Source organism: Ambystoma mexicanum, chromosome 10 (assembly GCF_040938575.1).
Source record: "Ambystoma mexicanum isolate Mex_15411 chromosome 10, UKY_AmexF1_1, whole genome shotgun sequence".
Classification (NCBI taxonomy): domain Eukaryota; kingdom Metazoa; phylum Chordata; class Amphibia; order Caudata; family Ambystomatidae; genus Ambystoma; species Ambystoma mexicanum.
The window spans coordinates 239,868,819-239,896,563 of NC_090932.1; the positions used below are offsets into that span (position 1 = coordinate 239,868,819).

Genomic DNA, 27,745 nt, shown 5'->3' on the forward strand with positions numbered 1-27,745 from the left:
AAAATCCGCCACACAAAAGCAGGCAGAAAATGAGTTTCATTAAACGGAACTCAGAAATTGGCAGAGTGGTAAAATCGAATTACTGGGTGGTTCACCACTAGTGCCAAAACTATAATCTGGCCCATCTGGTGTAAACTAGCAAGTGCCACATAGCATTGTCAAAACATTAGCCTACACTTTATTGTCCTAACGAGAGCCGTGCCAAGGGCCTCTCTTATCCAGGAAAGAGAGTTAATGGGTCTTCAAGCCGCAGTATTTCTTCGCCTCTCCAGTGATCTACAAGCCACATAACTACACAGTGGTTAAGTGTTGGGGTGATTGGAGGGGTGTACTAATGATATGATATGATATGATGAGTCATGTATAACGCGCCCGTCTGTGCAAAAAGTGTTTCTAGGCGCTAATACCCATGAGTGCGTACAGAATGAGGCAGGCTGAATACACCAAACTCCTTGAATAACTTTGCTAAAACCAACCACAGGCAGCGTGGTGATGATACCTGTGCATCTACTGGGTGAAGAAACCCCCTAACAGAATCAAGAGCAATAAACAGAGTTCCTGTAAATTAGAGCATTTTAGTGCTTCGGTAACGCCTCCATTTTTAGCCAGTACCTATCCTACTCACCCAAAGCCTTCATGTATCCTTCAAAGTTGTCATTGGATTCCATCTCCCACGTCCCATTGTAGTCGGCCGGCATTGTGTCTGGAGGAGTACCGCTCAGATGGCAGGCACGGGACCGCGTCCTGAAGCAAGAAGCGATGGTGAAGGAGCTGGGGCCGCGTGGCGCCTTTATTGCTTCGGCGGAGGATAAAGTCCATCTGTGTTGTGATAAGCCAGAGAGTCTAAAATCAAGAAGATAACAGAAGGAGAACTTTGCCTTTTATAAATTAGGTCCAAGAGGGCAAGTAACCATGCCAGTGCACTTTCTGATGATTAAGGAGAACTATTGAGTGATAAAGTACTGGCATCAGTCCTGTGACTGAACGTGTAGCGAGGGAGCGACCACCAGCAACGTTTTGGGGAGGAAAGATGACCGAAGTACCTGCATTTTCTGAGAATTCGTAAATGGTGCTGTGCGAAGGTACCACCCATTCATTTAAAGAAACAAAGTTATTAAAATCGACCATATTCAAACTGTAATTCATACAAAAGTTTTTTTTTTCTAAAAATACACGATTCATGGTGTCCTGAACCACAAACAAAATGTCAATAAGATAAAAACGAGCACAAAACAGCCAATCATAAACAACAACTCTTAGCCTGAGTTTCTCCCCCTTGGCTCCCCTTAGCACTTCCCTCCCGGGCCCTCCACCAGCACTTGCCTCTCCTCTGCCCCCCCCCCGTCCCTTTCTCCTGCACTTCTCACTGCACTTGCATGTCCTAATGCCACAAGGCCTACTGGAAAAATAATTGTATTTGACTATTTGTGCCATTGTTATTACCCCCTGTTGCCTTCCGATTTAACTTTGTGGTGCTTTGAAACACCGTTCAGTTGTATAAGAGCCTGACAAATGCTCAATAAATAAAAAAAAATAAAAAATAAACACTTTCCTTCAACAACTTGAGTCTGCAGATTTGCAGATATTTCAGTCCAAGATTTCAAAAAACTGATCTTAAATCTTGCTCAATTCTCGTTTCTTTCCAACAATGTTAAGAAAACAGCAAAGCCCCGTTATCCTGACCTGCAAAATGCACTTTCATCACAATACTCCACGTTCATAGTGCTCTAACAAAGCACCTCTAGCCTGATTTCTGTGTCACCCTAGTATCCCAGTACTGAGACATTCCTGGGGCACTCCCAATGCACATCTAGCCTGATTTAGGTGCCACCACACTAGCCAGTACTGAGACATTTCCAGAGCTCTCGCAATGCACATCTAGCCTGATTTTGGTGGCACGCCAAGCTCCCAGTACCAAGACATTGGTTCCCCACATTGTATTGTCTTCCCACAGTGCCTGCTTTTCTGGGTTGCTTTGCATTTTTTGATTCTCGCTAGTGTTGTGTTCCACCACCTTGCTTTTCCTACACACAGTGCTTCCTGGTTTGGGTTTGTTTGCATTGTTTGAATCTCGCTAGTGTTGTGTTCCACCACATTGCATTTCTACCCACAGTGCTTCCTAGTTTGGGTTTGTTTACATTTTTGAATCGTGCTAGTTTTGTGTTCCACCACTTAACATTTTCTTCCCACTGTGCTTCCTGGATCGGGTTTGTTTGTATTTTGAATCTTGCTACTGTTGTGTTCCATCACATTGCTTTTACTTCCCACAGTGCTTCCTGGGTTGCGTTGGTTTGCATTTTGAATCTCGCTAGTGATGTGCTACACCACATTGCTTTTACTTCCCATAGTGCTTCCTAGGTTGTGTTGGTTTGCATTTTGAATCTCGCTAGTGGTGTGCTACACCACATTGCATTTTCTTCCCACAGTGCTTCCTGGGTTGGGTTTTCTTGCATTTTTTAATCTCACTAGTTTTGTGTTCCGATTGCATCCTCCTCTTTCAGTAGTTCCTGGAGTTGGTTTGCATTTTTTTTAATCTCCCTGTCACACCACATTGCATTTCTTCCCTTAGTCCTTCTTAGGTTGGGTTTGTCTGTATTTTTGAATTTCTTTACTGTTTGTATTTTTCCACACTTGCATTACCAGACTGGATTCCCCAGCTAGATTGCCCTTATGAATCTCCCAAATGGTTCTGGGTCACAATTGAATTTTGTTGTTGTTCTGCACAGCCATACTTGCATACTTGCATAGGGGGCTCATCTTTCTCAGTCCAAGCACCAACCATCTGGAACTCAATCCCATTTGTAGAGGAGGAGCTAAGTACCCCCACCTCAACCGTTCTGCCCCTATTGCCTGTATGTTGGAAACCACAGTATGTGACAGACACGGAGCAGTTGAAACGACAAAGGCCAAAAGGAATCCTAGAGGCAAGTGTCCCATTGAGGAAACCATACCTGCATACAAGGAAATATGATGGCTGTTTAAATAAGATTGCTGAAGAAGCAGAGCAAATAAATGGTAAGGAAGGATGGTGATGTCACCAACCATCACCAAGTAAACGTCACACAGAGTTGAGCTGAGGTACCTAAAGAGATGCAGAGCCCAGAGAATGTAGATATTCTATAAGGCATCAAGAAAGTATAAAGGCTATGTGACATTTTAGGATCAAGGTGAAGAAACTTATGCCACAGAAACAGATGAAGATATCACATTATTTTACACGTGTACAGATGCAAAAGAAACACAAACAGACAAAGCAATCTTGAGGCTAGCTTTATAGTGAATAGTTTGCGGCAAGCTCCAATATATATATATGCAGATGGACAAGTACAGGATGGATGTTTCCAGTGCGCATTATAGCAGTGCTGAGTGGTCGAAGTGTACGAAAAGAAGTAGTGGAACTATGTTCCCTGCTAGCCTGCACCCACCCCACACAAACCCCTTAACCACAACCCTCCCACGCACAATACAAACCCCCAAACACATGTGCCTGCTGTTTAAGGGAACATTCAATGCAGGGCACTGAAAGTGGAAGTTTCAACTTTTTCTTACACTTCTATTTTAAAGCTAAACCATTCCGGAATGGTTTCTTTTTAAAATAAAAGTATAGGAGCTGTAAAACATAATTTAAAAAAGTATAGGCGCACCGCTCCCAATCGCTCCTGCTCACTTCGACCACTGGCAGTACTGGACTTTAGCAAGAAGGCTGAGAAAGCCTCATTTCCAGAGTGTCACAGTTAAAAAGCAAATTGAATTACAAAGCGAATCTCAGCAGGTGAGGCTGGATGAGGCAAGAAGCCAAGGTCTTATCAAACTGGAGTAAACTGACATTAGATACAAATCGTGTGAAAGAACAGAACTCCTGTTCACAAGGCATGAACAAAACAAGGAAGGCGTCAGAGGTCTTTTAAAAAATAGTATTAAAAATCACTAGCAGTTCGATTCCATGGTCTCTAGTCACATGGAAGGATGAAGTTGGATGAACGATGGTCACACCTACGCATGAGGGCAGAGTGTGCCTTCGCTCCCTGAATTTCTCAGAGCTAAGAACACTCTCAAGGACGAGCTTCAAAGCCTAATTGACAGTAGACCACTGAGGTGATGATGGATTGATATGCTAATTGGTGGGACGCCATGGTTAAAGCAAGCTCACCAGCACCTGATGGCCAGCCTGCATGCTGCTAGACGTAGGTGGAAAAGTACTGACGGAAGTTAGAGTGCCAACCAATTGTAGGGGAATGGGACGTTGTGTATTTAGTGACGTATACTTAGATTCACTCAGAGCCAATCACCCATACTCATAGGTTTTTGTAGTTTGCCACGTAGGATGATGTTAGTAAACACGTAGGTTAATGTCATTGATGATGAGTTTTTTGTATACAATCTCAGTTTTTTTTAGAATGCATTGAGTAAGAGGATCGAGCGAATTCGTTGATGTTGGTTATGCTCTCTGTTTTAGATAATTGATATTAAAAGAGTTTTCCTTTTGCCAACTACCTGAGTCGTCTTGATTATTGATGTATGAATACATATCTGCATCCACGTCCATCTGCAGGGTATTTGCTACTCATCTTAAAGGGCTGCGTTATCCAGTTCACTTGGTAGCAGAAGATGGTTCAGATCCATCGACATAAGTAAACTTTAGAGTCCCGGCAATATCGAACGTCCTTTGCCATTCGGCTGAAAGGACATGAAGCTCCCCGTAGATAATGGTTAGTGTAATTTGAAAAAGCTTGCAGGTGTGGTGTGATGGGTCCCCTGGTTTCCACAAAATCCCCTCCCACATCTAGGAGAAGCTGATCGAACAGAAGGATGAAGAGGTGGTAAAAGAGGCGTACAATCCCGCAAGTCGGAAGACAAAAATGCGAGTGGTGAGTAAAAACTGAGAGAGTTGGCAAAACGTATGGGTGATGAGTAAAGAAAAAAAAAGTGAGTAACGGAGGGAGGCGCGATAAACATAACGTAAGAATAAGAGTATTATATGTATATAGTGAATATATATTGACTTGAGTGTGGCCAAGCAAAAGATGGATCGTGAGAGTGGCCACAATAAGAGACTACTCCCTGGCCTGTGTTTTAAAGAACGTATCAGAAGAAATTTGAACCTAGAGTCCCGTAGTGGATGACGTAGAAGACGGATTTGATTAAAGCCGAATCTAAAGAGGTTAATTTAAACTCTGTATGGAGTATCTTAGAGGGAAAGGCAGATCTTAGAGAAGACTGTAGAGAAGAATATATGTGACTGGTCAAGTTTGTCTTGATTATGAAAATGATGACGTCATAAGTGGGGAAAAAATGATTTGATTGTTTTAAAATGAACTTGGTGGCTGTTTTTTTAGCAAGATTTAAGTAAAAAGTGTGATTAAAGGGATTGGAGCCTGCGACGAGTGGTGCATGTTCATATTGTGTTATTTTTCTGAAGCATACTTTTTAAATCCGTGATTAAGCAAGCGAGTGTTAAACAGGTTAAGGGTAATGAGTTGAGAATAGAGGATATTACTCCACTTGTGCAGCTCGGCAAGCAATTGCCGAAACATCCAACCAAGCTTAGATAGTACAGTGCAGAATGGGTTAAAGGAACCGCATATAAAATGTTCGGTGTCCAGTCATAATGTCGAAACAATAATGTCGAATTACAAAAATGTCGAATCCAAAAAGTCGAAAACAAAAATGTCGAATTTTTTATTTTTTTATTTATATTTTTTTTTGGGCTCTGGGGGTTAAAAAAAGGGGTAAAACAAAAACAAAAAATGAAAAAGGGGGATTGGGGGGGGAACCCCCACATTTCGAACAAAAAAGCAACCAAAAACAAAAATTCGACATTTTTGTTTTCGACATTTTGTTTTCGACTTTTTGACTTTCGACATTATTGGATTCGACTTTTTGACTATAAACCGAAATGTTCATGCCATGGCCGCAATGAGGGTTACTATCGAAGGCAGTCCTGCAGCATATGATGATATATCTGCATGCAGCATATACGGGGGAAAAGCTAGACAAGCGACTAGCTAGCTTAGAGGTTTGGAAAATGTACCAGGAGGAAAGAGATGAGCCGCCTCCTATAGATTGGATACTTAATGTATGCAAAGAGCGGGGTGAGGAGCCCTCTGCTCTCCCTGCCCCGGCTGAAATAGAAGAGGAGAGTAAGAAAGACAATGGGTTATACACATTGAGGTAGCTTAAGGCAGCAACAGGGTATAGCAACCAGGCATATGAGTCGCCTATGCAAAGCAGTGACGAGGCTCCAGAGAAAAATACTGAGAAAGATGTAATCTCAAAGGTCCCAAGGGACAAGGAGAGACACGATAAAGAGAGAAGTGATCGAGCAAACACATCTCTAGATATAGGAAGAGAAATAAAGAGATGTAAGAGAGAAAGAGATAAAGCTGATGAGTTAGCACTTCTGCAGATTGAATGGATGGTTGCCAGATTTTGCTTAAACTCGATGGTAAAGGCATCAAGGATGTAAGGCAAAGGGAAGATCAAGATGAAGAAGACAAAAAGGATAAAGAAAGAAAGGAATGATTGAAGGACGAAGGAGCAAAAGGAAGGATAGACAAAGACGAGAGCAGTTATATCAAGAGGAGCAATTGAGAAAACACGAGAGAGCAGAAGAGCAAAGAAAACGTGATAACAGACAAAGAGAAAATGACGAGCAGAAAAGGCTAGAATGAAAAAGAATAGAAGAAGAGGAACAGAAGTTGAGGGACAAGAGAATACAGAGACGAAAGGATGAGGAGATACGTAGAGCAAACAAGAGAAGGGAAATGAAGAAAAAAGAGGAAGACAGGATAAGAGAGGGACCAAGGAAACGGAGAGAATATGACCATGATAGAGCATAAAAGACAGAGAGCACGCAATCTAGACGCTTGGAGAAGGAGATAAGGGATCCTAAACCAGAAGTTGTATGGGAGGACATACAGGAATTCTTCCCAGAATACGAGTCATTACCAGGCCCATCTAGAGTAAATCTAGAGGACGAGTTTGAAAGTATACCATGAAATGAAACCCCAAAAAGAATCAAACGGGAAGGGAAAAAATGATCGACTTGAGAGTACGCAGCTGCATGACACAGAAGGATCCTCATGCAGTACGAGGCAGAAGGAGTTGTTTTTAGATAGACTGACTCTGAACAAAGATGAAGAGGAGAGAAGTTGCACGAGCGTTGGCACAAGAAATGTCAGACGAAGACAGAGACACCTTCCATGCAGAAGAGAGAGGGGATTTATGTGGTCCTGAGGGATGTTTTTCAATGGATTAGGAAGAAAGATGGTCAGATTTAAACTGACCTATGCCTAGGGCGTCAAAACCATTGACACAATCAGACTGACCTAAAGGGCAACTCCATGGTGAGAGGGGGGAGTCGCCACCATATGTGAGCAGATTAAGATTGCTGCCAGGAAGAAAGGGGTGCGGGAATCTTGTCCCTGCGGTAGACAAATGATGAGAGATGAGAATGAGTTTGGGGCTTCACAGTTTCCCTTGCTAGAGAATGGGGGGCCAGGCCACAGTATATAATGTGGCCCCAGATGGACAAGGATCATTTAAGGTGTAAACTTCTGAGTTTAACTTCTAGTGCTGGGAAATGGATACATGAGTTAGAAAAAAATGATGGGAGGAAACACATTGGCTATAGGGGAATTTAAGGTTCTCCTGATAGCCATACTTGGTGAGAGAGCTGATGACGTTTGGTTCAAAGGCAGGATATGCTGGTATTAGTACAGTTAACACTGCTCACGATGGAGCACTGTTTAATAAGTGTATAGTGGCGGTCTGTAAAGCGCTTCGAGTACTGTATCCAGACATGTCCGATATGGGAGTTATAATAGCAAAAAAGATGCAAGACAGGGATGATCCGCTCGTATACATTTAGAATTTCCAAGAACAGTGGAGCTTGGAGACACACAAATCTTGGGGAAAATCTATACCTGTGTTTTATCATGTATTGTGCCAAGGGCTGCCAGACCCTGTGCAGAAGCAGCTCAAGAAATTAGGTGGTATAGAATCTAAAACGTGCTCAAAGATATAGCTGAGTATTGTGCATTATTGTAGACTCTTGCAGGAAAAGAATTGCAAGAAAAATGACGCTAGGAAAAGCAAAGAGGCAAAGTTAGTACAGAAGAAATTGTCCAAATATGCCATTGAAGTGGCAATGTTGACTAGTGTGGACAAATCGAATTCACAGCAGACTGCGAATATGCCACAGGTGAATAACCAAGGGCAATTTGATCAGGGCAATAATGGATTTGCTCTGTGAGGAAGTGGAGGATTTCGAGCAAGAGGTTTTCGGAATAATCAAGGGAATTGGCAGAATAATCAGGGAAGCTTCCAGAATAATCAAGGTCGATTTCAAAATATGCAGAATGACACTCAAAATATGTAGGATGGCCAGATTAGGAGACCTCCTACATGTTCAATATGTGGTATGATAGGGCACTTTGCTTGTATGTGTAGAAGTCAAGGGTTCGTACAAAATGGCCAATTGTTGAGAGGGGGGACTTCAAACACGCCTGCGTATTCACAGCAGAGTGGTGACGGGTTTGTTCAGAATCAAACAGTGCAGCAGCAACAAGCGCCGAGAGTGCAGCAAGATTTGCAAACACAGCAGGTAGTAGTCAATCCACCACAAGGGCAGTCGCAGCATTTGCCCATGCAGATTCAGCAGTCAGAGAGTTCAAGCACAGGACAGCTAATGACTCCAAGAGAATGGGGTGTCACTGTCGATGGAGGGCATCCTTTTACAGGTAACATAATGAGGCTGTACCCACAATAGGACAGCTCACTGGGAGACTTGATGTGTTCAATACTATCCGTGATGCCGAATCCTCATGAGGAACCAAGGGTAGACGTCAGTATAGGAGGCAAATCTTTTTCGTTTTTAGTAGACACGGGTGCAACGCGCTCAACTATACTAGAGGGGACATTTTTGATGTCTGGAAATGCCATGAATATTCAAGGATTTACAGGAGCTACAAGTAGAGTTCCTTTCACTGAAACATTACCAGTCTCTATTGGAGAATGTGACATGTCGGTGCCATTGCTATATTCAAGGCAGACACCTGTCAACATATTGGGTCGAGATCTAATGACAAAGTTGAACATGACAATTTTGTCTACTGATGAAAGCATAGTGTGTTCAACACCAGGAATGCATTATTTAAATGTGAGCAAATTTATTATGGCATTTGCAGGAGAAATGGCCATGCGGGCAACGCCTTTAGAACCAGAGGCTTTTCATTATGGAGTACGCATCCTGTTGACATGGCTACCAGGCCTAGCAGGCAGAAGTATGAGAATACCTGATGAATTTTTGTTTAGACCAAAAATACCTATGCTTGAAGAAGAGGGATGTGTTTTTCCCTTAGAGCTACAAGCAGCCATAGTGCAAGGTGAAATGGCTTTGCTTGATGGGAATGATGATGAGGGCAAATTATGGTGAGCAGTAGTTGCCATCGGGGAAGGTTACAGATTGACTGACGTCACTGATGATGATCTATTTGGAGATCATCCATCTGATGACGAAGTAATATCTGACATGAGCATTACTTATTGGGTGTGAGCAATTGAACGAGAAGTTCCTCAGAAAATGATGTTAGCACAAAAACGTCCTGAGTATTTTGATGAAGATATGGTAAAAGTGCTGCTTTCATTATGGACCACATGCCCCTATGACATAGGCCTGTTGAAGGGGGTTGGAGAAGTACAGATTAAATTGAAACCAGGAGCAATTTCACCTCAAGCACAACAGTATCCTATGTCTCAAGAGGCAGATGAAGGTATTTTTAAGACAATTTCCGCTATGATGGATCAGGGTATCTTAGTGACGTCAGAGTCACCCTGTAATACAGCAATTTATCCTGTGAAAAAGGGGAAAGGGGGTCGTGGAAACTAATTCAAGATTTAAAACCGATAAACCAGATTGTAGAGGCAGAGTTCCCTCTAGTTCCTAATCCTGCTACAATCTTATGTAATATACCTGTTGAAGCATGATATTTTACTGTGATTGATTTGAAAAATGTGTTTTTCTCAATCTCATTGCACAAAGACCCGCAGGATCTGATGTAATTTACGTTCAGACAGACTAAATTAAAAGCACAAGATTACCTCACGGGTATTGTGAGTCTCCATCAATTTTCAAGAGCGTCCTCCAGATGGACTTAAACAATATTGATTTAGAAAGTGTTGTGTTACAATACGTAGATGACATTTTAGTTTGCAGCACTTCAGAGGAAGAGTGCAGATGCAATTCTGTTCAGCTGATGATTACACTTGCTGACAAGGGATATAAGGTTTACAAAGAGAAGTTACAGTATTGTCAACGGGCGGTGTTGTAAATAGGCCAGTTGATTTAACATGAAGGAAAGAAGGTTAACTCCTGAGAGAGCTGAGGCTATTTTGAAAACCACAAAGCCGCACACGATAAAACACATGCAGAGATTTCTGGGATTATGTAATTATGTCAGATCATGGGTATTTGACTACAGTTCATATATAAGGCCTTTATTACAGACTTTAAAGAAAGCACAGGTAACGCAGGAAAAAATCATGTGGACTGAGGAAATGGAAGAAGGGTTTGATGAGTTGAAAAAAGCTATTTGCACAGCTCCAGTTTTAGGGATTCCTAATTATGCTGAGGAATTCTTTTTGTTTTTGCACACGGACGGTACTGTTATGACAGCAGTCCTTACGCAGAGAACCACGTTGGGGTACAAGCTCCTTGCATATTACAGTGGGATTTTAGACCCAGTGATGAGGGGTCATTTTCCGTGTGAGCAATCTTTGTCAGCCACTGCGTTCGCCATAGAGAAAGCTGAAAGCATAGTGATGGGAAGCTCTATGACGTTATTTGTTGAACATGCACTGTTTGCCATTTTAGAGAAACCAAAAGGCACGTTGACTTCTCAAAGGGCTTCTGCCTATGAAGTAGTCATATTGAATCCTGCGATCAAAATAGTTTGATGTAGAATAGTGAATCCTGCCATGTTTGTAGCTGAACCACTGGCAGAGGACCAGCATGTGCACGACTGTTCAAACTATGAAGAGTTCTATGATGAAATCCCTAGGATAAAGGAAAATGTTAGCAGGAGGAGAAATTGTTTTTATGTACAGTTCCTCAAGGATCGATCAGAATGATGGACAAAGATATACAGGTGCCGCTGTAGTAAAGCACAGGGCCAATGGGGAGTTTCAGAAGATGGTAAGTGCTCGACTACCGTCTCATTATTCAACACAGGCTGCATTGTTATTGGCGCTGATTGTCACGTTTGAGAATCATGCAGACCAGGAAGTAACAGTGTACAACGACTCTGCCTATGTGACGTCAACAGTGCATGTAGAGTTAGCACGTTGGAAAAGGAGGGCTACCTCCTCGCGGATGGCACGCCAGTGCAGCATGCCGCCTTTTTTGGAAAGGTTTATTAAAGCACTCCAACTCCCAGTAGCCATCGCAGTTGTTAAATGCACGGCACATACTAAAAGGGCAGACTTTATCTCACGCAGAAACCAAGCAGCAGACCCCTTTACCCATGCACCCTTCGGAAGCAAGCATCGGGGAAGAACCTCAGGAAATGCAGACAAGGTCTATGACGATGAAAAAGGATATAGAGGAGGTTGAGTAAAAGAAAAGATTTAATTGGACTATGGCTTAGTTCGGGACACTCTTTTAGCCACTTATAAAAGAGTTAAGGGAAGATCTTTTGTTCTTAAAGCCACAGGAGTTTTTTGACTTTGGACTGAGGCATGCTTAAAGCCTTGACAAGAAGAAAAATCTGCCAAGTCGTGGGCTCATTTTTGACAGTTGAAAGAGGGTACAGTACCCTGATTCATTTTTCTCTGAGTTCCTGTTTGGATTTGCCCATGGTGATTCCCAATGACAACATTTCATGGATTATAGTCAATGTTTTTCTCTTTATATTGCGCACATACCCTGCAATTGTGGGGAGAACGACTAGTGTTTATGTTTTTCTGCAAGATCCAAAGAATGGCCTAATCGTGAGGAGGTTGCGCACAGCAATCATTGAGCAGGTTCTGCAGCTACCAGAGTATAGTGGGGAAAGGACAAATGCCCTTATCAGCTGATGACACACACAGACTGGTCAGTTTGGTCTTTTATCATCTGATTGAAGAATACCTGCATCTTGTTGGAAGACACACTGATGTGCGGACATTCCTACGGTATCCAAGAAACAATACAGCACTAAACTAAATCATGAGAGGTATCATATAACAAGTGAGTACCTATTCCGAGAGAACTCTAAGATCAGAGTGAAACTTTCCTTCGTGGGACAGATCGAGAGGTTGCTGGTCAGACAGAACTTTTGTTTCATGCTGAAAAAAATTCCATCATGTCATCTGGTTTAAAACAGATTCGAGGAATCTACAGGGAACTGGTGTATGTCATTGAACTTATTTAGACTTACTGAAGTCTGTTTTCTTCTTGCTGCAGAGGTATCCACATTTCGTCTGGTTAAAGACTGGTTCCAGGGATACATTGAGAGTTTGTTTTTGGTATGCAGTAAAGAAGACAGCTGATCGAGGATAAGTTGCTAAGCCAGGATAGCAGCTTCCAGAAGAAGTGCATAATGCTGCTGTATTAAAGTTACTTTTTCCTTCCTTAGGCAATACAGATGGGAAGTGTTAGTAGCAACATAATTATGCCAGATGCAGAGAGACCTCCACGTTGCCCGCAAAGTAGGTGCCTCAAAATATCCTATCTGTGTATTATTTACGCTTGCATTTTGTTCATAATCACACTGCTTTCACTCACAGTACGCACATCGTACTACATTGATGTACATGGAGCTAAGACTCTTGTGAATCTTCCTGAGCAGAAGGAAGATACAATCATGGCAACTACTAGGCAGCCAAGACCCTACCTAGTTATTCCTGTTCCAAAGAAAGATGACAAATTGCTTGAATTTGAGATAAAAGTCACTAACAATAATTCACATGCAGGAAGTGTCTTAGAGACTCTTTTTGGACGCAAGATACAGGCATGGCAAGATAGGCAAGAGAAATGGTTGATAGAAGGTGAACCTACAAAGGTAATGCATGCAATTACACCTGGTCCTGTGATTAATGACCCACGGGTGATTCCTCAAAGAAAGTCACACATGGAGATTCTGGGAGACATTTTTATGACTACGTGGTATGTTGAGAGGATGAAACATTCTGAACTTTCTCCTACTCAGGGAGCACTGACAGGTGTTCCTATAATTGATCCAGCTAGATGGAGTCATGCTAACACAATCATGAAATGAATATGGAAGGCCACATGAGAAGAATGAGGCCTATGAGAAGCACCAAAGAGGATGATTTTGAACTAAATGATTTCCTGGACAGTACAGCTCACCTGGGAAATAACATATGGTATCAACCTATGAAGGAAGTGGGAAGATGTACATTGAAGGAGGAATGCATTGTGTGTGCACTCCTGCCTTGCAGTATGGGAACATCCAAAATCTTTATAGCTATCAAAATAGATGTTCAGACAGCTCATTGTCTTTCACACATAGCACTTAGCAAAACAAAAAGCCAGTTCATGGGCCGAGATGCCTACCTGAAATGGGCAACTGAATGGACAGATCCAGACAAAGATGACAACATCCAAGATACAAAGACACGAAACAGAGCCCCCATACTAAGAATCATGTGATCAGTACGAGAAGCCTGGAGTGAAAGGAGCTAGAATCATATTGGAGGTAAACAAAAGACTGGAGAGTCCAGGACATTCATAGATGGAAGAACAGAGGCCAAAAGTAGATCTGGGGAACAGTGTTAGCACCAGATGGATGGGACGACGGAGTGGTAATCTGCAGAGCCTGGGTGGTCATTGGTTGTTACAAACCTGCCATTGACATCGTACGCAATGGATGCAAGCCACTATGGCCAAGTCTTGCAAAGTTACTGACTTGGGCGAAGACAGAGGAGGACCCTTGCAGATGGTGCCTTTGGAAAGTTCAAAGCTGTGGTTCAGAAGTAATGGCACAAGAAAAGTTGGAGAGAATTAGAATTCTGGTTGAATCTTTGATGTACCAGGAATGATACATGGAGCAGCAGTAATCAAGGATCATTATTGGGCTTGCAGATCTAGACGTACATGAAGCTACCCAAGGATTGGGGAGGACGATGCTCATTAGTGACTGTCCATGTTCCAGCGCTAGTGATTCCAAAAAGTGACTCACACCTTCACGGTTTTGCAAAAGCAGATGCTCACCTGGGGAAGAAGAGATCTGTGGAGCTGATAAAGTGGATGAAGAGAGAAAACTATTTTTCAGCAAAATCCATAGACGGTTTTGATGCTATTCCATAGGAGCACAGGCTGTTCAGCCAGCCCTCATCAGTATTCACTTTAATTTTCATGCCGAGAATCCAGGTTGGAGCAAATACCAAATGGCTTCATATTACCAGATGGGAATTGCTACAGACGATCAACACAACTATAAAGGGATTTAATACAATCAGAGAAGAGATGAGAGTCAAACGACTGATGACTCTTCAGAACAGATATGTCTTGGATATGATCACAGCTATGGATGGAGGTGTTTGTGCAAAAATTGGAGAATCATGTTGCACATTTATGCCTTCTCATGATGACGAGAATGGAACCTTGACAGAGGCCATAGACATGCTGACGAAGCTCCATGGTCAGATGATAGACGAAGTTGAAGACATAGCTGATGACAGTTGGTTTGGATCGCTCTTTTCTTTGGTTCCACAATGAATGGCAAACATTTTCAAGTTCCTTGGAGCCCTGATAGTGATGATATTACTTGGATTCTGTGTGAACACGTTGATAATCTCACAATGTAAGAAGACAGCAAAGAAAGCCATAGGGATAAAGATCATGATCGATGTCGAACCAGGATGGAAAGCCAAAGATTTGACAGATGAAGAAATCAGAGACTTTGTGAAGGCCATTATTCATGCACCTGAGGGGACGAAGTTCCTGTATCCAAAGAATCATAAGACGTATGTAGGAAGATGGATTTATTGCAGTCCAAATGGACAATGCATGCTCATGACGTGGAACAAAGGATGAGCATGTGAAAACAGCAGGATGGCTGAAGGGTGTCATAAAGCTATGGACCCGAAAGAAGCTTTTCTACAGACCTGGATGTGAAGGATGATTACAGAGTAGTCAATGAATTGTCCAGAGGGGGGAGTGTAGAGGTGGAGCTAAGTACCTCCACCTCCACCGTTCCACCCCTATTGCCTGTATGTTGGAAACCAGAGTATGTGACATACACGGAGCAGTTGAAATGACAAAGGCCACAAGGAATCCTAGAGGCAAGATTCCCATTGAGGAAACCAAACCTGCATACGAGGAAATATGATGGTTGTTTAAATAAGATTCCTGAAGAAGCAGAACAAATAAATGGTAAGGAAGAATGGTGATGTCACCAACCATCACCAAGTAAACATCACACAGAGCTGAACTGATGTACCTAGAAGAGATGCAGAGCCCAGAGAATGCAGATATTCTATAAGGCATCAAGAAAGTATCATGGATAAGTGACATCTTGGGATCAAGGTGAAGAGAAACTTATGCCACAGAAGCAGATGAAGATATCAAGTTATTTTACACGTGTACAGATGCAAAAGAAGCGCAAGCAGACAAAGTAATCTCGAGGCTAGCTTTATAGTGAATAGATTGCGACAAGCGCCAATAAATATATATGCATATGGACAGTAAAGGATGGATGTTTCCACTACGCATTATAGCAGCGCTGTACTTTAGCAAGAAGTCAGAGAAAGCCTAACTTCCAGAGTGTTGCAGTTAAAAAGCAAATTGAATTACAAAGTGAATCTCAGCAGGCGAGGCTGGATGAGCCAAGAAGCCAAGGTCTTATCAAACTGGAGTATACTGAAATTGGATACAAACCGTGTGGAAGAACAGAACTCCGGTTCAGAAGGCATGAACAAAATAAGGAAGACATCAGAGGTCTATTAAAGAATAGTATTAAAAAGCACTAGAAGCTCGATTCCATCGTCTCTAGTCTCATGCAAGGATGAAGTTGGACGAACAAGATGGTCACACCTATGCACAGGGGCAGAGTGTGCCTTCACTCCCTGAATTTCTCAGAGTTAAGAAAACTCCCAAGGCTGAGATTCAAAGCCTAATTGACAGTAGACCACTGAGGTGATGATAGATTGATATGCTAATTGGTGGGAAGCAATAGTTAAAGCGAGCTCACCAGCACCTGAATGGCCAGCCTGCATGCTGCTAGACGTAGGTGGAAAAGTACTGATGGAGGTTAGAGTACCAACCAATTGTAGAGGACCACGTAATTAGGGGTCCTATAGTTATAGTTGTGTAAACCAATGGGACATTGTGTATTTAGTGGCTTTCATAGTGGTCATTTCTAGGGGAGGGCTTAGTTGCCCCACCTGATGTTAAGTAAGCAATCACATATTCACACTTTTTTAGACTAGTATGGATCATATACTTAAATGTTCACTCAGAGCCAATCATCCATACTCATAGATTTTTGTAGTTTGCCACGTAGGATGACGTTAGCAAACACGTAGGTTAACATCATTGATGATGAGTTTTGTGTTTAAAATCTCTGTTTTTTCTAGAATGCATTGAGTAAGAGGATCGAGCAAATTTGTTGATGTTCATTATGCTCCCTGTTTTAGATAATTGATATTAAAACAGTTTTCCTTTTGCCAACTACCTGAGTCATCTTCATTACTGATGTATAAATAAAGATCTGCATCCCCGTCCATCTCCAGGGTAATTGCTACTCAAGTTAAAGAGCTGGGTTATCCAGTTCACATTTACCATCCATCACATAGAGGATCACCTAGCCTTCAGGAGGACTCCATTGGCCTGGCTCTTCCCTTTGGGATCCTTACAGTCTTAGTCCATCTCCTTGGTGAATTATTACCCACCCCTGACAGGAATGTGGTTGGGCACCGAGGAGTTGACAAGGTGGGACATAGCCACCCATGGAATGTATATATGACAGGTTTTATGATAAGCTCTGCAAGACCACATCTAACTAGGTGTCAGCCTTTCTTCGCTGGAACATCAATCACTCCACTACAACAAAATATAGCTGTATCCCCACCCGTAGCACGGGCCACCGACGACCATGCATCTGCAATAAAGACAGCTTGATTTCACCCATCCAAACACTCATCACCACCTGGAATAGAATGCAATTCATGAAAAAAATGGAACCAGCTGTCCTTCACTCTCCTACTTGCCTGACAATCTGTGATGGCACCCATCCTCTCATCTGATAGCTATGGGCTGCTATTAGGGACCTAGTCACTCCCGACCTACCTTCATGCTGGCTAGTAAATGCACCGAAACATTTTAGAACTCCTTACTTCACGGTTTATAGTGACATTTTCGAATGTAATAATCTCGAATACCTTAATGTCAAATGAAAAATGTCGAAAAAAATGACGATTCTTTTTTTTTAATGGGGGGGGGTTCTTTTTTTTTAATGGGGGGGGGTTCCCTCCCAACTCCCTGTTTTTTTTTTTAAATTGGCCCTTTTTTTACTAACTAAACCAAAAAAACACCTAAAAAATAAAAAAAATATATAGATTTGAAGAAAAAATGCAATTCTATTTTCGAGATTAATGCATTTGAAATTTTGCATTCGAAATTTTAACTGGATACCTTTCTTCACATCTCGGATTAAGGTCCTTTGAAGGGCGTTCATCCCCACAGCGCTTCGGGGCCATACCAATGGCGCTAGGTAAATGCCATTTAACATAACATTCCCAGGACTCTCACTATGCACCACCACCGGATGTTCGTGTCACCCTAATATTTCCCATACTGAGACATTCTAAAAGAATTCACAATCCACGAATTTGCCTTTTACACTAATATCTCGATACTACGAACTAAGAGCTTTCAAAATCACCTTCAAGCTGCCCTGCCCCATGCACTGGTATGTAGCACAGAGTTCTCACAATGCACCTCTGCCATGACTTGCAGTGGGCACTAGTACCTGAGTGATGAGGCATCCAGTTAGCTCGAACAATGCACCTTGTGCCTGTTTCACAGTGTGCAGTAGAATCCTAACACCTATACATCCATCTTCCTTGGACGTTGTATCACTATAATGGCTACATTATTTGTGTCTATTTTACCAGTAACATGAAACAATATGAAGGAAACAGTCTCTGTGTGCTGGAAGAACAGAACATTTGAAAAGGTGATTAGTGGATTATTGAGTGAAGCAATGAGTGTGTAAACTGCAGGTCTCAGTTCCCAATCCCAGTAACATATCTTAGGGAAATTATTGTGCCAGCTACAGAGATACATGTGTAGCGTTCAGGTGGCTGTGTTCAAATCTATAAACGTTGCATGGATACTGTGCCAGCAGCAGAGACCTGTGAGAAACCTACTGATCCTTATAGAGTTTGGAACATGAGTACATCTGAATGAAATACTAGTAGCTCCTGCTACTACAGGATGGGGTAGGCCCAGTTATTGGCACACTTTTTTGACCCTAAATTAGGATTCAATAGAATGTGTACTAGACCTGCTGCTGGCCCCTGGTCCAATTTCTCAAAGCAGAAAACCATGAAACCAGACATTTTAGGTTGTCATTGTAATTGGTTATTTATAACACGCATAAAACCCAGGGGTTTCTAAGCGCGGAACCGAGATTGATCAAACCTGTGTTGCCCCTCGTCATCTTGTTTCCAAGGCAAGTGCGTTGCCCCTGAGCTATCCTCCCGAGAACAGGGTTGGTGTAAAGGAGCAGGGTAAATTCCCAATACCAATCACTTGATTGCTTACAGATAATCCTTATTGCCCTGAAATACATTGAATTAAGTGTCAACTTCATACACGAGACAGGCGCCCCACTAATATATTTATATGTATAAATATTTGTCTAATACTGCTCCCCCTATGGGAGGATACAAGCGGTGCCTCCCTCGTTAACACAACTGAGTTGTCAGGAGAAGCTACTCAAACCCATCAATATCCTTAAGGGTGCAGCGTAGGGTAGTAATACTGAGGTGAAGAAGAAAAACATTCTGAGTAATGAGGATTATGGGTAAGTAATCAGGACATTACATTTCGATCCCTCCACTTCATCCCTTTTCCTCATCTCAGTCTCAAGAGCTATGGATATGAAAGGCAGTGGCAAGAATATTGACCTGAGAGATCATGAACTACAGACTGCAGCACATCAAGTGAATTTTTCAAGGTAACATGTATTGAAGTTAACACAATACAGTGGTTGGCACAGCCCTAAACAGCTAAAACATAGGTATATCTGAGCCTTCAATTTACAATTTGTAGGGGCAACGAAATCTGAAGGTGATGTCGAAGATGCTGCAAGATACATATCCACCAACAGCAAGTGGCTCCCTTGAATGCAACCCAAGATGGTGACATGTCACTCATGCATCTTCATTGAATCCATGTAAAGACGGGCAGCTCTGCATGAGAGGTAAATTAGATTGAGGTGTTTATCCATATACCCAGGGCAAGTGCAGCAGGTTTGGAGCACAGGCGACCTGATCCAAAGGAGTCTCAGAGGGAGTCCGTCTCCTAGATCTGAGCTTTGTAACCCATGTAGGGAATGGACCCTGGAGATATTTTTGTCCCCTTGCACAAGAAGAGTGGAGATCATAATATCCACATTAAGGTGGAAGGAAGAGACGACCTTTCATCTAAATGGTGGGGAGGGGCTCAGGACTAGACCCTCAGAGTCAAGGAATATCGGAATGGAGGTATACAGAATAATTCCGCCAACTCCTCCAATTTCAGGGCAGATTTACAGCTGGAAAGAGACTTCCTTTAAGAGTTCAAGGGGTGGCCCACCAGAACACGAAGAGCGAAGGGTAGAACCCAGGTTGGACACGGTAGTCTTAAAAGGAGGTATGTCTTAGTGAAAGCTTTTAAAGGAGAGGGGGCACACAATTGAACTTCAGCAATAGCCCCTGGAGTATCCTGAGGGTTCTAATGGTGGCTAGCATAAACTGCCAAAGAAAGTGAGAATGCTTCATCAAGAAGTATAGCATCTGAAGTGGTTTACATGTTAGAGAATCCATCACCCCCTTGTCCCACCAGCGCCATGAGGAATTCCACTTACTGGAGTGAGCTTTAAGGGTTGAAGGTTTTCTGCAATTCTGAATTGATATAGGAAGTAGGTTCAGACTCGGACACATGAGTCTCATCCTTTCAGGCCATTGGGTGCAGCTGTGCAAGAGGCAGAGGTAAAGGTATTTTTCAACTCATAAGTGATGGGTGGGTCATGAGCCACCAAATCGTGCCTGCTGCTAAAATAGGAAAGGAGGAAACCACAATTTCTGCCTGCGGGGGGAACAAGCATCATAAAAAACCCCTGCCTCTTGACACGGGGGTGTACTCTGCACATATACGTTGAGAACAGAGAAAGGCATGCAGTAGACACGGCGTCAGTGGAGGGACATTTTGTCCAATGCTCAAACTAGGGTGTGCCAGGCCCTTAAGCAGTAAAGCGGTAGGAGGGAATTGCTACTGGTAGCATAGAGATCCATCCCCAGTGACCGATTATCTGTCAGATTTCCAGAAGACCCTCTGATCCATGCATGGTAGTCTATTACCAGTTTCTGCCAGGATGTGTTTTTCTGATGGGATGTATGCTCCCCGAAACTGGATACAATTCAGCTCTATCCAGGCCAACAGTTCATATGCATGCCACACTCTGTAGCCAGCGCAACCTTGTCCCCTTTTGATGGCTGACATATCTTTTAGCAACAAAGATTTCGGTACATACTAGCACCATCATTCCCTTCAGAAAGCGGACCAATTCTTATGGAGCATGAAGAATTGCTGAGAGTTCCCTCCAGTTCAGGAATGTGGCCTGCTACTCCCTGGTCCAATGACCCTGCAGCTTCCTATGTTGCATTGTAGCAACACACCCCAATGGGTGGCTGGAATTTGCGAGTTATGAGAAAGAGCTCCTGGAACAACAAGCATTAGCACACCTCTCAAATGAATTGCATAATCTGTATGATTAGACAAGTGGTCCAAGGAGTGGCGTACAGGAGGTTCCAGATGAAATCTGCACCATAGGGCTAGGAATACTGTCAGTGGCATGCCCCGTGTCTCTATAACGAGATGTAAGCAGGGCTACTTTACTGCCCATGAGATGATGACGTCTGGTATGTAATGTATTGGGATGTCTCATAGATAGGGAGACCCGCCAGGCCAATTTTTCTTTTAAGTTACATATGAACTCCAAGTCCAAATGGGATGTGACTATTCTTCTCCATATTGAGACACAATCCCAACATTGCTAGGTTTTGGCACTCAGTCCACGTGTCGCAACATGCCTGCAGGAAGAATGGGATCCTTAATCAACCAATAACCTACGTATGGAGGAAGTAGGGCCTGAGTAGGGTGATAAAGGCCCGCCACTGTGGGGTTCTAAGACAATGGTATTAAGACGTGGGGCAACTTGCGCTTGAATTAGAGTGTTCTGAATTGGACAATCAGAAGAGATCAATGACGAAGACCTTGCGACCATGGGCACACTTACATCTAGTATAGGTTGGCTGCAGCAGTAAGATGGGACAAACTTATTGATTGCAGCTTTCACAGTGTCTACTATCTTAACTTTGAGGTTCGCAAATGGTATAAGTCCCAATACTTGCACCACCACCACTTCCATGCTGCATGAGTGGTGGCGTCTCTATGCCTTTTTGTGGTGTCTCTTTGCCTTTTCTGTAATGATGGGAATTCGAGTAAAATCCAGAGCGCCCGGTCTTGCACTGTTCCATATTTGTACTTTACCATGGATCTGCGAGAGGAATCAGAGAGAGGTGTAGCTTCACTGACCTGATCCTTGCACTCTCCTCTGCCAAAACATTTGATATAGGGCATTTCCTTTTCTGTTGTGATCTTTGCAGCCGGAGGGCCCACCGGATGTTTGTGGAGAACACTCTCATGTGGGCTCAATCACTGCATCCGAATGATCATGGGGGAGACTGATGCCGGGCCACCCATTTCATGCGCAGTGAGTGAGACAACCTGTTGTGACAAGTAATATAATCGAAAGATAAGAACATATGGAATTAAGGAATACTTACCTTAGGGGGCAGGTGCCACCTTTTGGAGACAAGAAAAAAACAGGTTATGCTAAAAGCAGTGAAGACTGGTGTGCCCTCCCCCACCCACAGGGGGAAGAGCCCCGGAGAACATCATTATATATATATTTTCTGTCATCAGGCTGCCTGTCTTAGAACCGGTCTACCTCAGCTCTTAGGACTGGGTGAGGGGGCGGGACAAAGAGGTAATGCTTGGATACAGAATAAAAGAAGAAACTAACCCGAGCCTACACCCAACACGTGGGTACCAATAAAGAGGGAGATTTTGCACCAAGAAGAGGCCGATTAGCATGTTCCCAAATGAATTGCATTGAAGGAAAGCAAACGGTATCTGTTGATAAACATGAAGAAATATCCCTTTGCTTTTCCGGCTACATGAGGAATGTGCTGCCCGAAGATCACATAACGTTCTCTTCTGCAGCACCGCAGTAGCAAGGTGATGAGGCCGCATATTTACAAAGGTAATCAAGGCAACACCCGCCCACTCCTGCCCTTGATAGGTTGAGCTGCTCAGCATCCCTCTAGTCGCTTGCAGCGCATCATTGCCTTCCTGTGCAGCTTGGCTCCTGCAAGGTGCAAAAAGAGAAACTTCAAAAGGTGGGGGTATATGTCCTACCCCACAACCCACGCCACCAATGTTTGCATGTATGACATGTAGCATTGCAAACATATGTGAAGTGCATATGCCATCGTTATTCAGTGTAGCAAACAAGATCAGCACAGCAAATAGAGTGTGAGTTTACATTAATGACAATAGGCTGTCCATTGAGTGCTCTCCTTGTGGTGCTAAAAGCTAGTTTGATATCAGGGTGGAAAGCGGGAAGAATGAATTCTGTGGACCCATGTGTAGCAAGCACTATGATAGGTACAGGAAAGGGCGAGGGAACCTCAGTTTACAGCCCCGCTTCTCTTGTCTTTGGCATTAGTGCATAACACGTTTTCTGGGGATGGGGGATGGGACATCAGGTCACCAAAATGCAAAGGTTATCAGAAGTGACATCCAAATCAAAGACATCATTGGAAGTAATGTTGCATGCAAAAGGACCCAGATTTAAATGACATCCAAAGAAATGAAGTTGCAGAAAGAAAAACCATAAAGAATGTGGTTAGCAGAAAGAAATAAAGCAGCCAATAAATCAGATAAAAGACCACTTTACTTACCAAACATTTTAACAAGGGTGCTGCCTTGATATGTTGTGTGTGGTGTGACGATATGGGTATCAGCAGAAAAAATTGAGAAAAAAAATGCATGCACAAAAATGCCGAATTTGCAGTGCAAAAAATAACGAAAACCCATAACTTGTTAACTAACTGATATCAATCTTGACTGTGGGTCCTGTTACAAATACCTAGGTCTATATGTACAGGGCACCCTAAAATGGGAATTAGGCCAAATTGTATAGAGCTTTTCGAGCTATTCGCCAATTTATCGGCCGCCAAAGCGGGATATCTAATGAGACAATTTTACTGCTGTACAGAACCAAATTTCGTCCAACGTCCAACAAAGGAGGTGTGGGCTTCACCTCAACCCGATCCTGTGACCTGTCGGAAAAATCAAATTAGGACATCACATTAATCATTGGAGCTTAGCAAGGACGGTTCCACACCTAGGGCCCAATCAAGAATACAGATAGTTGTAGTGCAATAGGCAGGATGGGCTCATTGATTTCACTACATGAAAAATGGCAAGTAGGATGTCGCCCCCTCTCGGTGGAGGGCGCAGTACAACTGGTCAAACCTTGTTTAAAACTCGTTACGTCGATTAAATTGGGAACAAAACGTAACCAATTTATATGGCAAACTAAATAGCGCCTCGTTTTGTGAGCATATTGTAAATCGCTTGTGCAAACCACCCTATATACTAGCTTTCTCAAATAGTGCTATTGCTCGTCAGTATATGCTATTAAAATGTAATATTAGCAAAGTACTGGCTACTCGAGGAGCATGCATGGGGATTGAGCGCGAAAGGCGTTATTGCCGCCTATGCGGCACACAATTAATAGAAACCATTGAGCACCTCTAGATTGTATGTGAAAGCTTGGAACGAATCAGAAGGAGTTATTTTAAATCTTACAAAAATAGCTCTGTCGGCACAGACCGAGGTGATCTATGGACAGTATTTTTAAATGGTTCTGAATACAACTTGATTTATCATTTTGTGAGATTTTATTGGAATTGTGTGGCCATTCTCAAAGAATTATCCAATGAGATGTAGTAATCTGGAGTAACAACTCATATTTTGAATTGTGCGCACTTATTTACTCTTTTTATGTTTTAACGGGTCTGTAATATAGGTACTATTATAATATACTGGATGGTTTTAAATATAGTACTTTTTATCTGTGTGTTGAAGCATAACATTGTCTCTTAGAAAAGGTGTTGTATCCAGGAGAATGAATGTAAATGCCACTGTTGTTTTAATGTTTTATGAGTGTTTTTAATGTCTCAATGTTTTATGTGTGAATTGTGATTAATCTGTATTGTATATACAAAGCCTCTCGGCTGAAAGTGTATTAACAATAAATAAATAAATAAATAAATAATGGCCAGCACCCTTTGATCGACATTATGTTTATCCATGGGTGGCCCCCACTTCCATATAATGGAAAGCAGGAGATAAAGGGTTTTTAGAAAAAAAAGAAAAGGACCCTGCGGTGGAAGTTCCGCCTCTCAATGGGGAGGCAGAACTCGCATCGCAGGGTCCACATAGTAGTGAAGGAGTACAGGTAAGTTGGGTGCCACAGGTAAGTATGGGTGTTTCAAGGGTTAGGGAAGTGGAGGGAGCGGGGATGGCGGGCGGTGGTAGTGTGCGTGATTATTTCCACTGCTTAAATTTAAAATTTGGAATTTTCGGATTCAAAATTTTCGTAAACAAAATGATCACCTATATCCATGATATGCTCGAGGCACAACGAGATTAAAAAACATATAGGCTGATTCATGGAATTATTTGCGCCGAAAAACAGATTTGTGCACCATTCTGCCTACAAATACCTGTTTAACAAATGGGGATTTGCGGCCAAAATGGCGCACAAATCCCTGTTTTTCGGCACAAAAATTCCATGAATCAGCCTCATAGGCGGGTGGGCATGGTCTTTCTGTGCTAGTACAGCATACATGGTCAGTTGCTGCCATCTACTGCTAGGTGCAGCTTCACATGCCAAGCATAGTCATTATATCATCATTACATGATCATTTGGGCTCTGCATTTCCAGGTGTAGTTCTAATATGTTAGGCAGGCACTGCCACCTTATGCCAGTTCTAGTCTCACATGACAGGTGTGCTCACAGTATATAATGGACAACCTCAAGTGCCCAAAAGATGCCAGCGAATGCAGACGAATGGGCCCATACTACTCCTTTTTTACAGAGCCTCCACTGGTTACCGGTAAAGAAACAAATACGATTTAAGGTTCCATGCTTAGCTTTCCTTTTCTTTCATCACCCTGGCCCACCATGGTTTACTTCCAAACTGCTTTCCTATCACCTTTCAAGATCTCTGATACCTGTGTCTTCCAACTTCATGGCTATGCCCAGATTCTGATAACAGTGCCTGGGCGGAAGCCCCTCCTCATTACTGGCCCCTTAGCTATGGAACTGCTCCCCTCCTTCTCACCGCCCCTTATGTGCACGAATCCTGCCAAGCAGTGAAAGCCTGATCATTTCTCCCTTCTACCCATCCTCAATAGATAGCGCCAAGAAACCTGTGGGTGTCAACGTGTCTTCGAAATGTCAAACATAAATATAAACATACAAATATGCTAAGGGTAACCACAAATACCCATGTACTGCCAACTAATGACAAGCAAAGCGTCCTATGCCAGGTATACCACCACATTTCGAGGTGCTTCCATTATATGTCAATGCAGGCTCAAATGTCCCAGTGTTGCATTCTTATGACATCCAAATTCTCACATGCCAGGGAGAGTCATGATATGTAAGAAGCAGGCTCACATGCCCAGGTGCTGCCATTATATGCCAATGAGGCCTTCATTGTCTCTGTACTGCCATTTGATTTCTTATGCCAGTTTTCTATGCCTGTTAAGGTTATAGTTCTATGTTTTTTATTGTGCATTTTGGTTAAACAGAATAACCTTAACACAAATTAAAAATAGCATATACAGTATCACATGGTAACATGATACAATCACAGTTATGGTTATAGTATGTAAGGTATAGCCTTAAATGTTCATGCACTGCCATCATATGCAAAGTGCTACATCAAATACCCCAGAAGTGCCAAGTCAATGCTTCGAGGCTCGGAATGCCCAAGGACTGGCCGCCATATTCTTATCTGTGGTGGTGATTACTAGTGAGGCTGAGTCAAGCTGGCAACCCTGACTGGAACACAGAAGGTGATGTGCTGTGCTGTGCAGGCATCCATTTGAGGAAACCAGAGTACTGCCTGGCTGTGAGGTGTGTGGCCAACACTCCATGGGACCTGTGTCAGAAGGCCAAGCCACCACACAGGAATATTGCTGGGAGCATTTACTGATATATTCCCAGTTGGAGTGTTGTAGAGTGGTGTACTGAGGATCATGCTCTACACGCTGCAGATTTTACTGTCTACAATTGTCTACTGCCGAGGACCCTGCAGACTTGGGGAGTCTTTTTTGATTTTGCTGCCAACCACTGTCTATGGCCGAGGACCTTGCAGACTCACTGAGTCTTTCATCACTGTTCACACACAGACGCTCCTCCTCCTGCTTACGCTCGCTCTCTTACCCATCCTAAGAAGGGAAGCATAGAAAAGTGTTGCAGAGTGTCTGGTGTGTTGAGGATCACGCTCTACACGCTGCGGATTTTACTGTCTCCAATTGTCTACTGCTGAGGACCCTGCAAACTAGCTGAGTCTTTCTTGATTTTGCTGCCAACCACTGTCTACGGCCGAGAACCTTGCAGACTCGCTGAATCTTTCATCACTGTTCACACGCAGACGCTGCTCTTGCTTATGCTCGCTCACTTAACCATCCTGAGAAGTGAAGCGTAGCAGAGTGTTGCAGATTGTCTGGTGTCGGGTGGCCGATGGACGAAGCCATGCTGCTAAGGAGTTGAAAGCACCGGAACACATTGGACCAAGGGCAGCCTTTGCCTGCACAACACCGGACTCAAACACCTCCCATGGGCCAATTGGAACCAGAATTTGAGGGCCGACTTGTGAGTAACTGATTACCACCTTAAATGTCACAATGCTCTCTTCGCCGGCAATACGGCCCTCTTTGACCCCAGCCTCCAGCATTATTAAATCAACAGTAGACGTTCTTTCTGCATCATCGCAACTAACAATTTCAAAAGATATACATCCGCTCTATTACACGCCTTTTGATCTGCACTCCTTAAAGGCCAAGTGTATTATACCTCAGGGCCACAGCTATGCCTGTCGGACAGGACCCCCCAAAGGAGACCCTGTCGGGTGTAGATCGTCAGCTCTGGCTGGCGCCTCAATTGCTTGCTAATTCAGGTGAACTAAACCCCATTGGTCCTGCAGGCTCTGGGTACGGCAAAAGTTCACCTGAAATGGATATTCCGGCGAAGGGATCAGGGTCTTTTGCCAATGACAACCAAAAGCTCCTGGAGGAGGCTGCCCCAATCCATTGTGCCTCAAGTACACCTCTCCTGATCGAGGTCCAGGTACATAATAACTTATTGTCTATAGGACAACCACTTTTGAC

At 43.1% G+C, this 27,745-nt stretch overlaps 1 protein-coding gene across 3 annotated transcripts in view; it reads right to left on the bottom strand.

Annotated features, from left to right (window-relative positions):
• Positions 1 to 27,745, bottom strand: part of RBP2 (retinol binding protein 2) — a 60,884-nt gene that overhangs the window by 25,479 nt on the left and 7,660 nt on the right. For 2 of the 3 annotated variants that reach the window (XM_069620341.1, XM_069620342.1), the window contains exon 2: positions 626 to 843. In XM_069620341.1, coding sequence (XP_069476442.1) covers positions 626 to 698 — 73 coding nt within the window. In that variant the 5' untranslated portion in view covers positions 699 to 843. The remainder of the gene's footprint in view (positions 1 to 625; positions 844 to 27,745) is intronic. The other variant, XM_069620343.1, reaches the window with a different exon arrangement.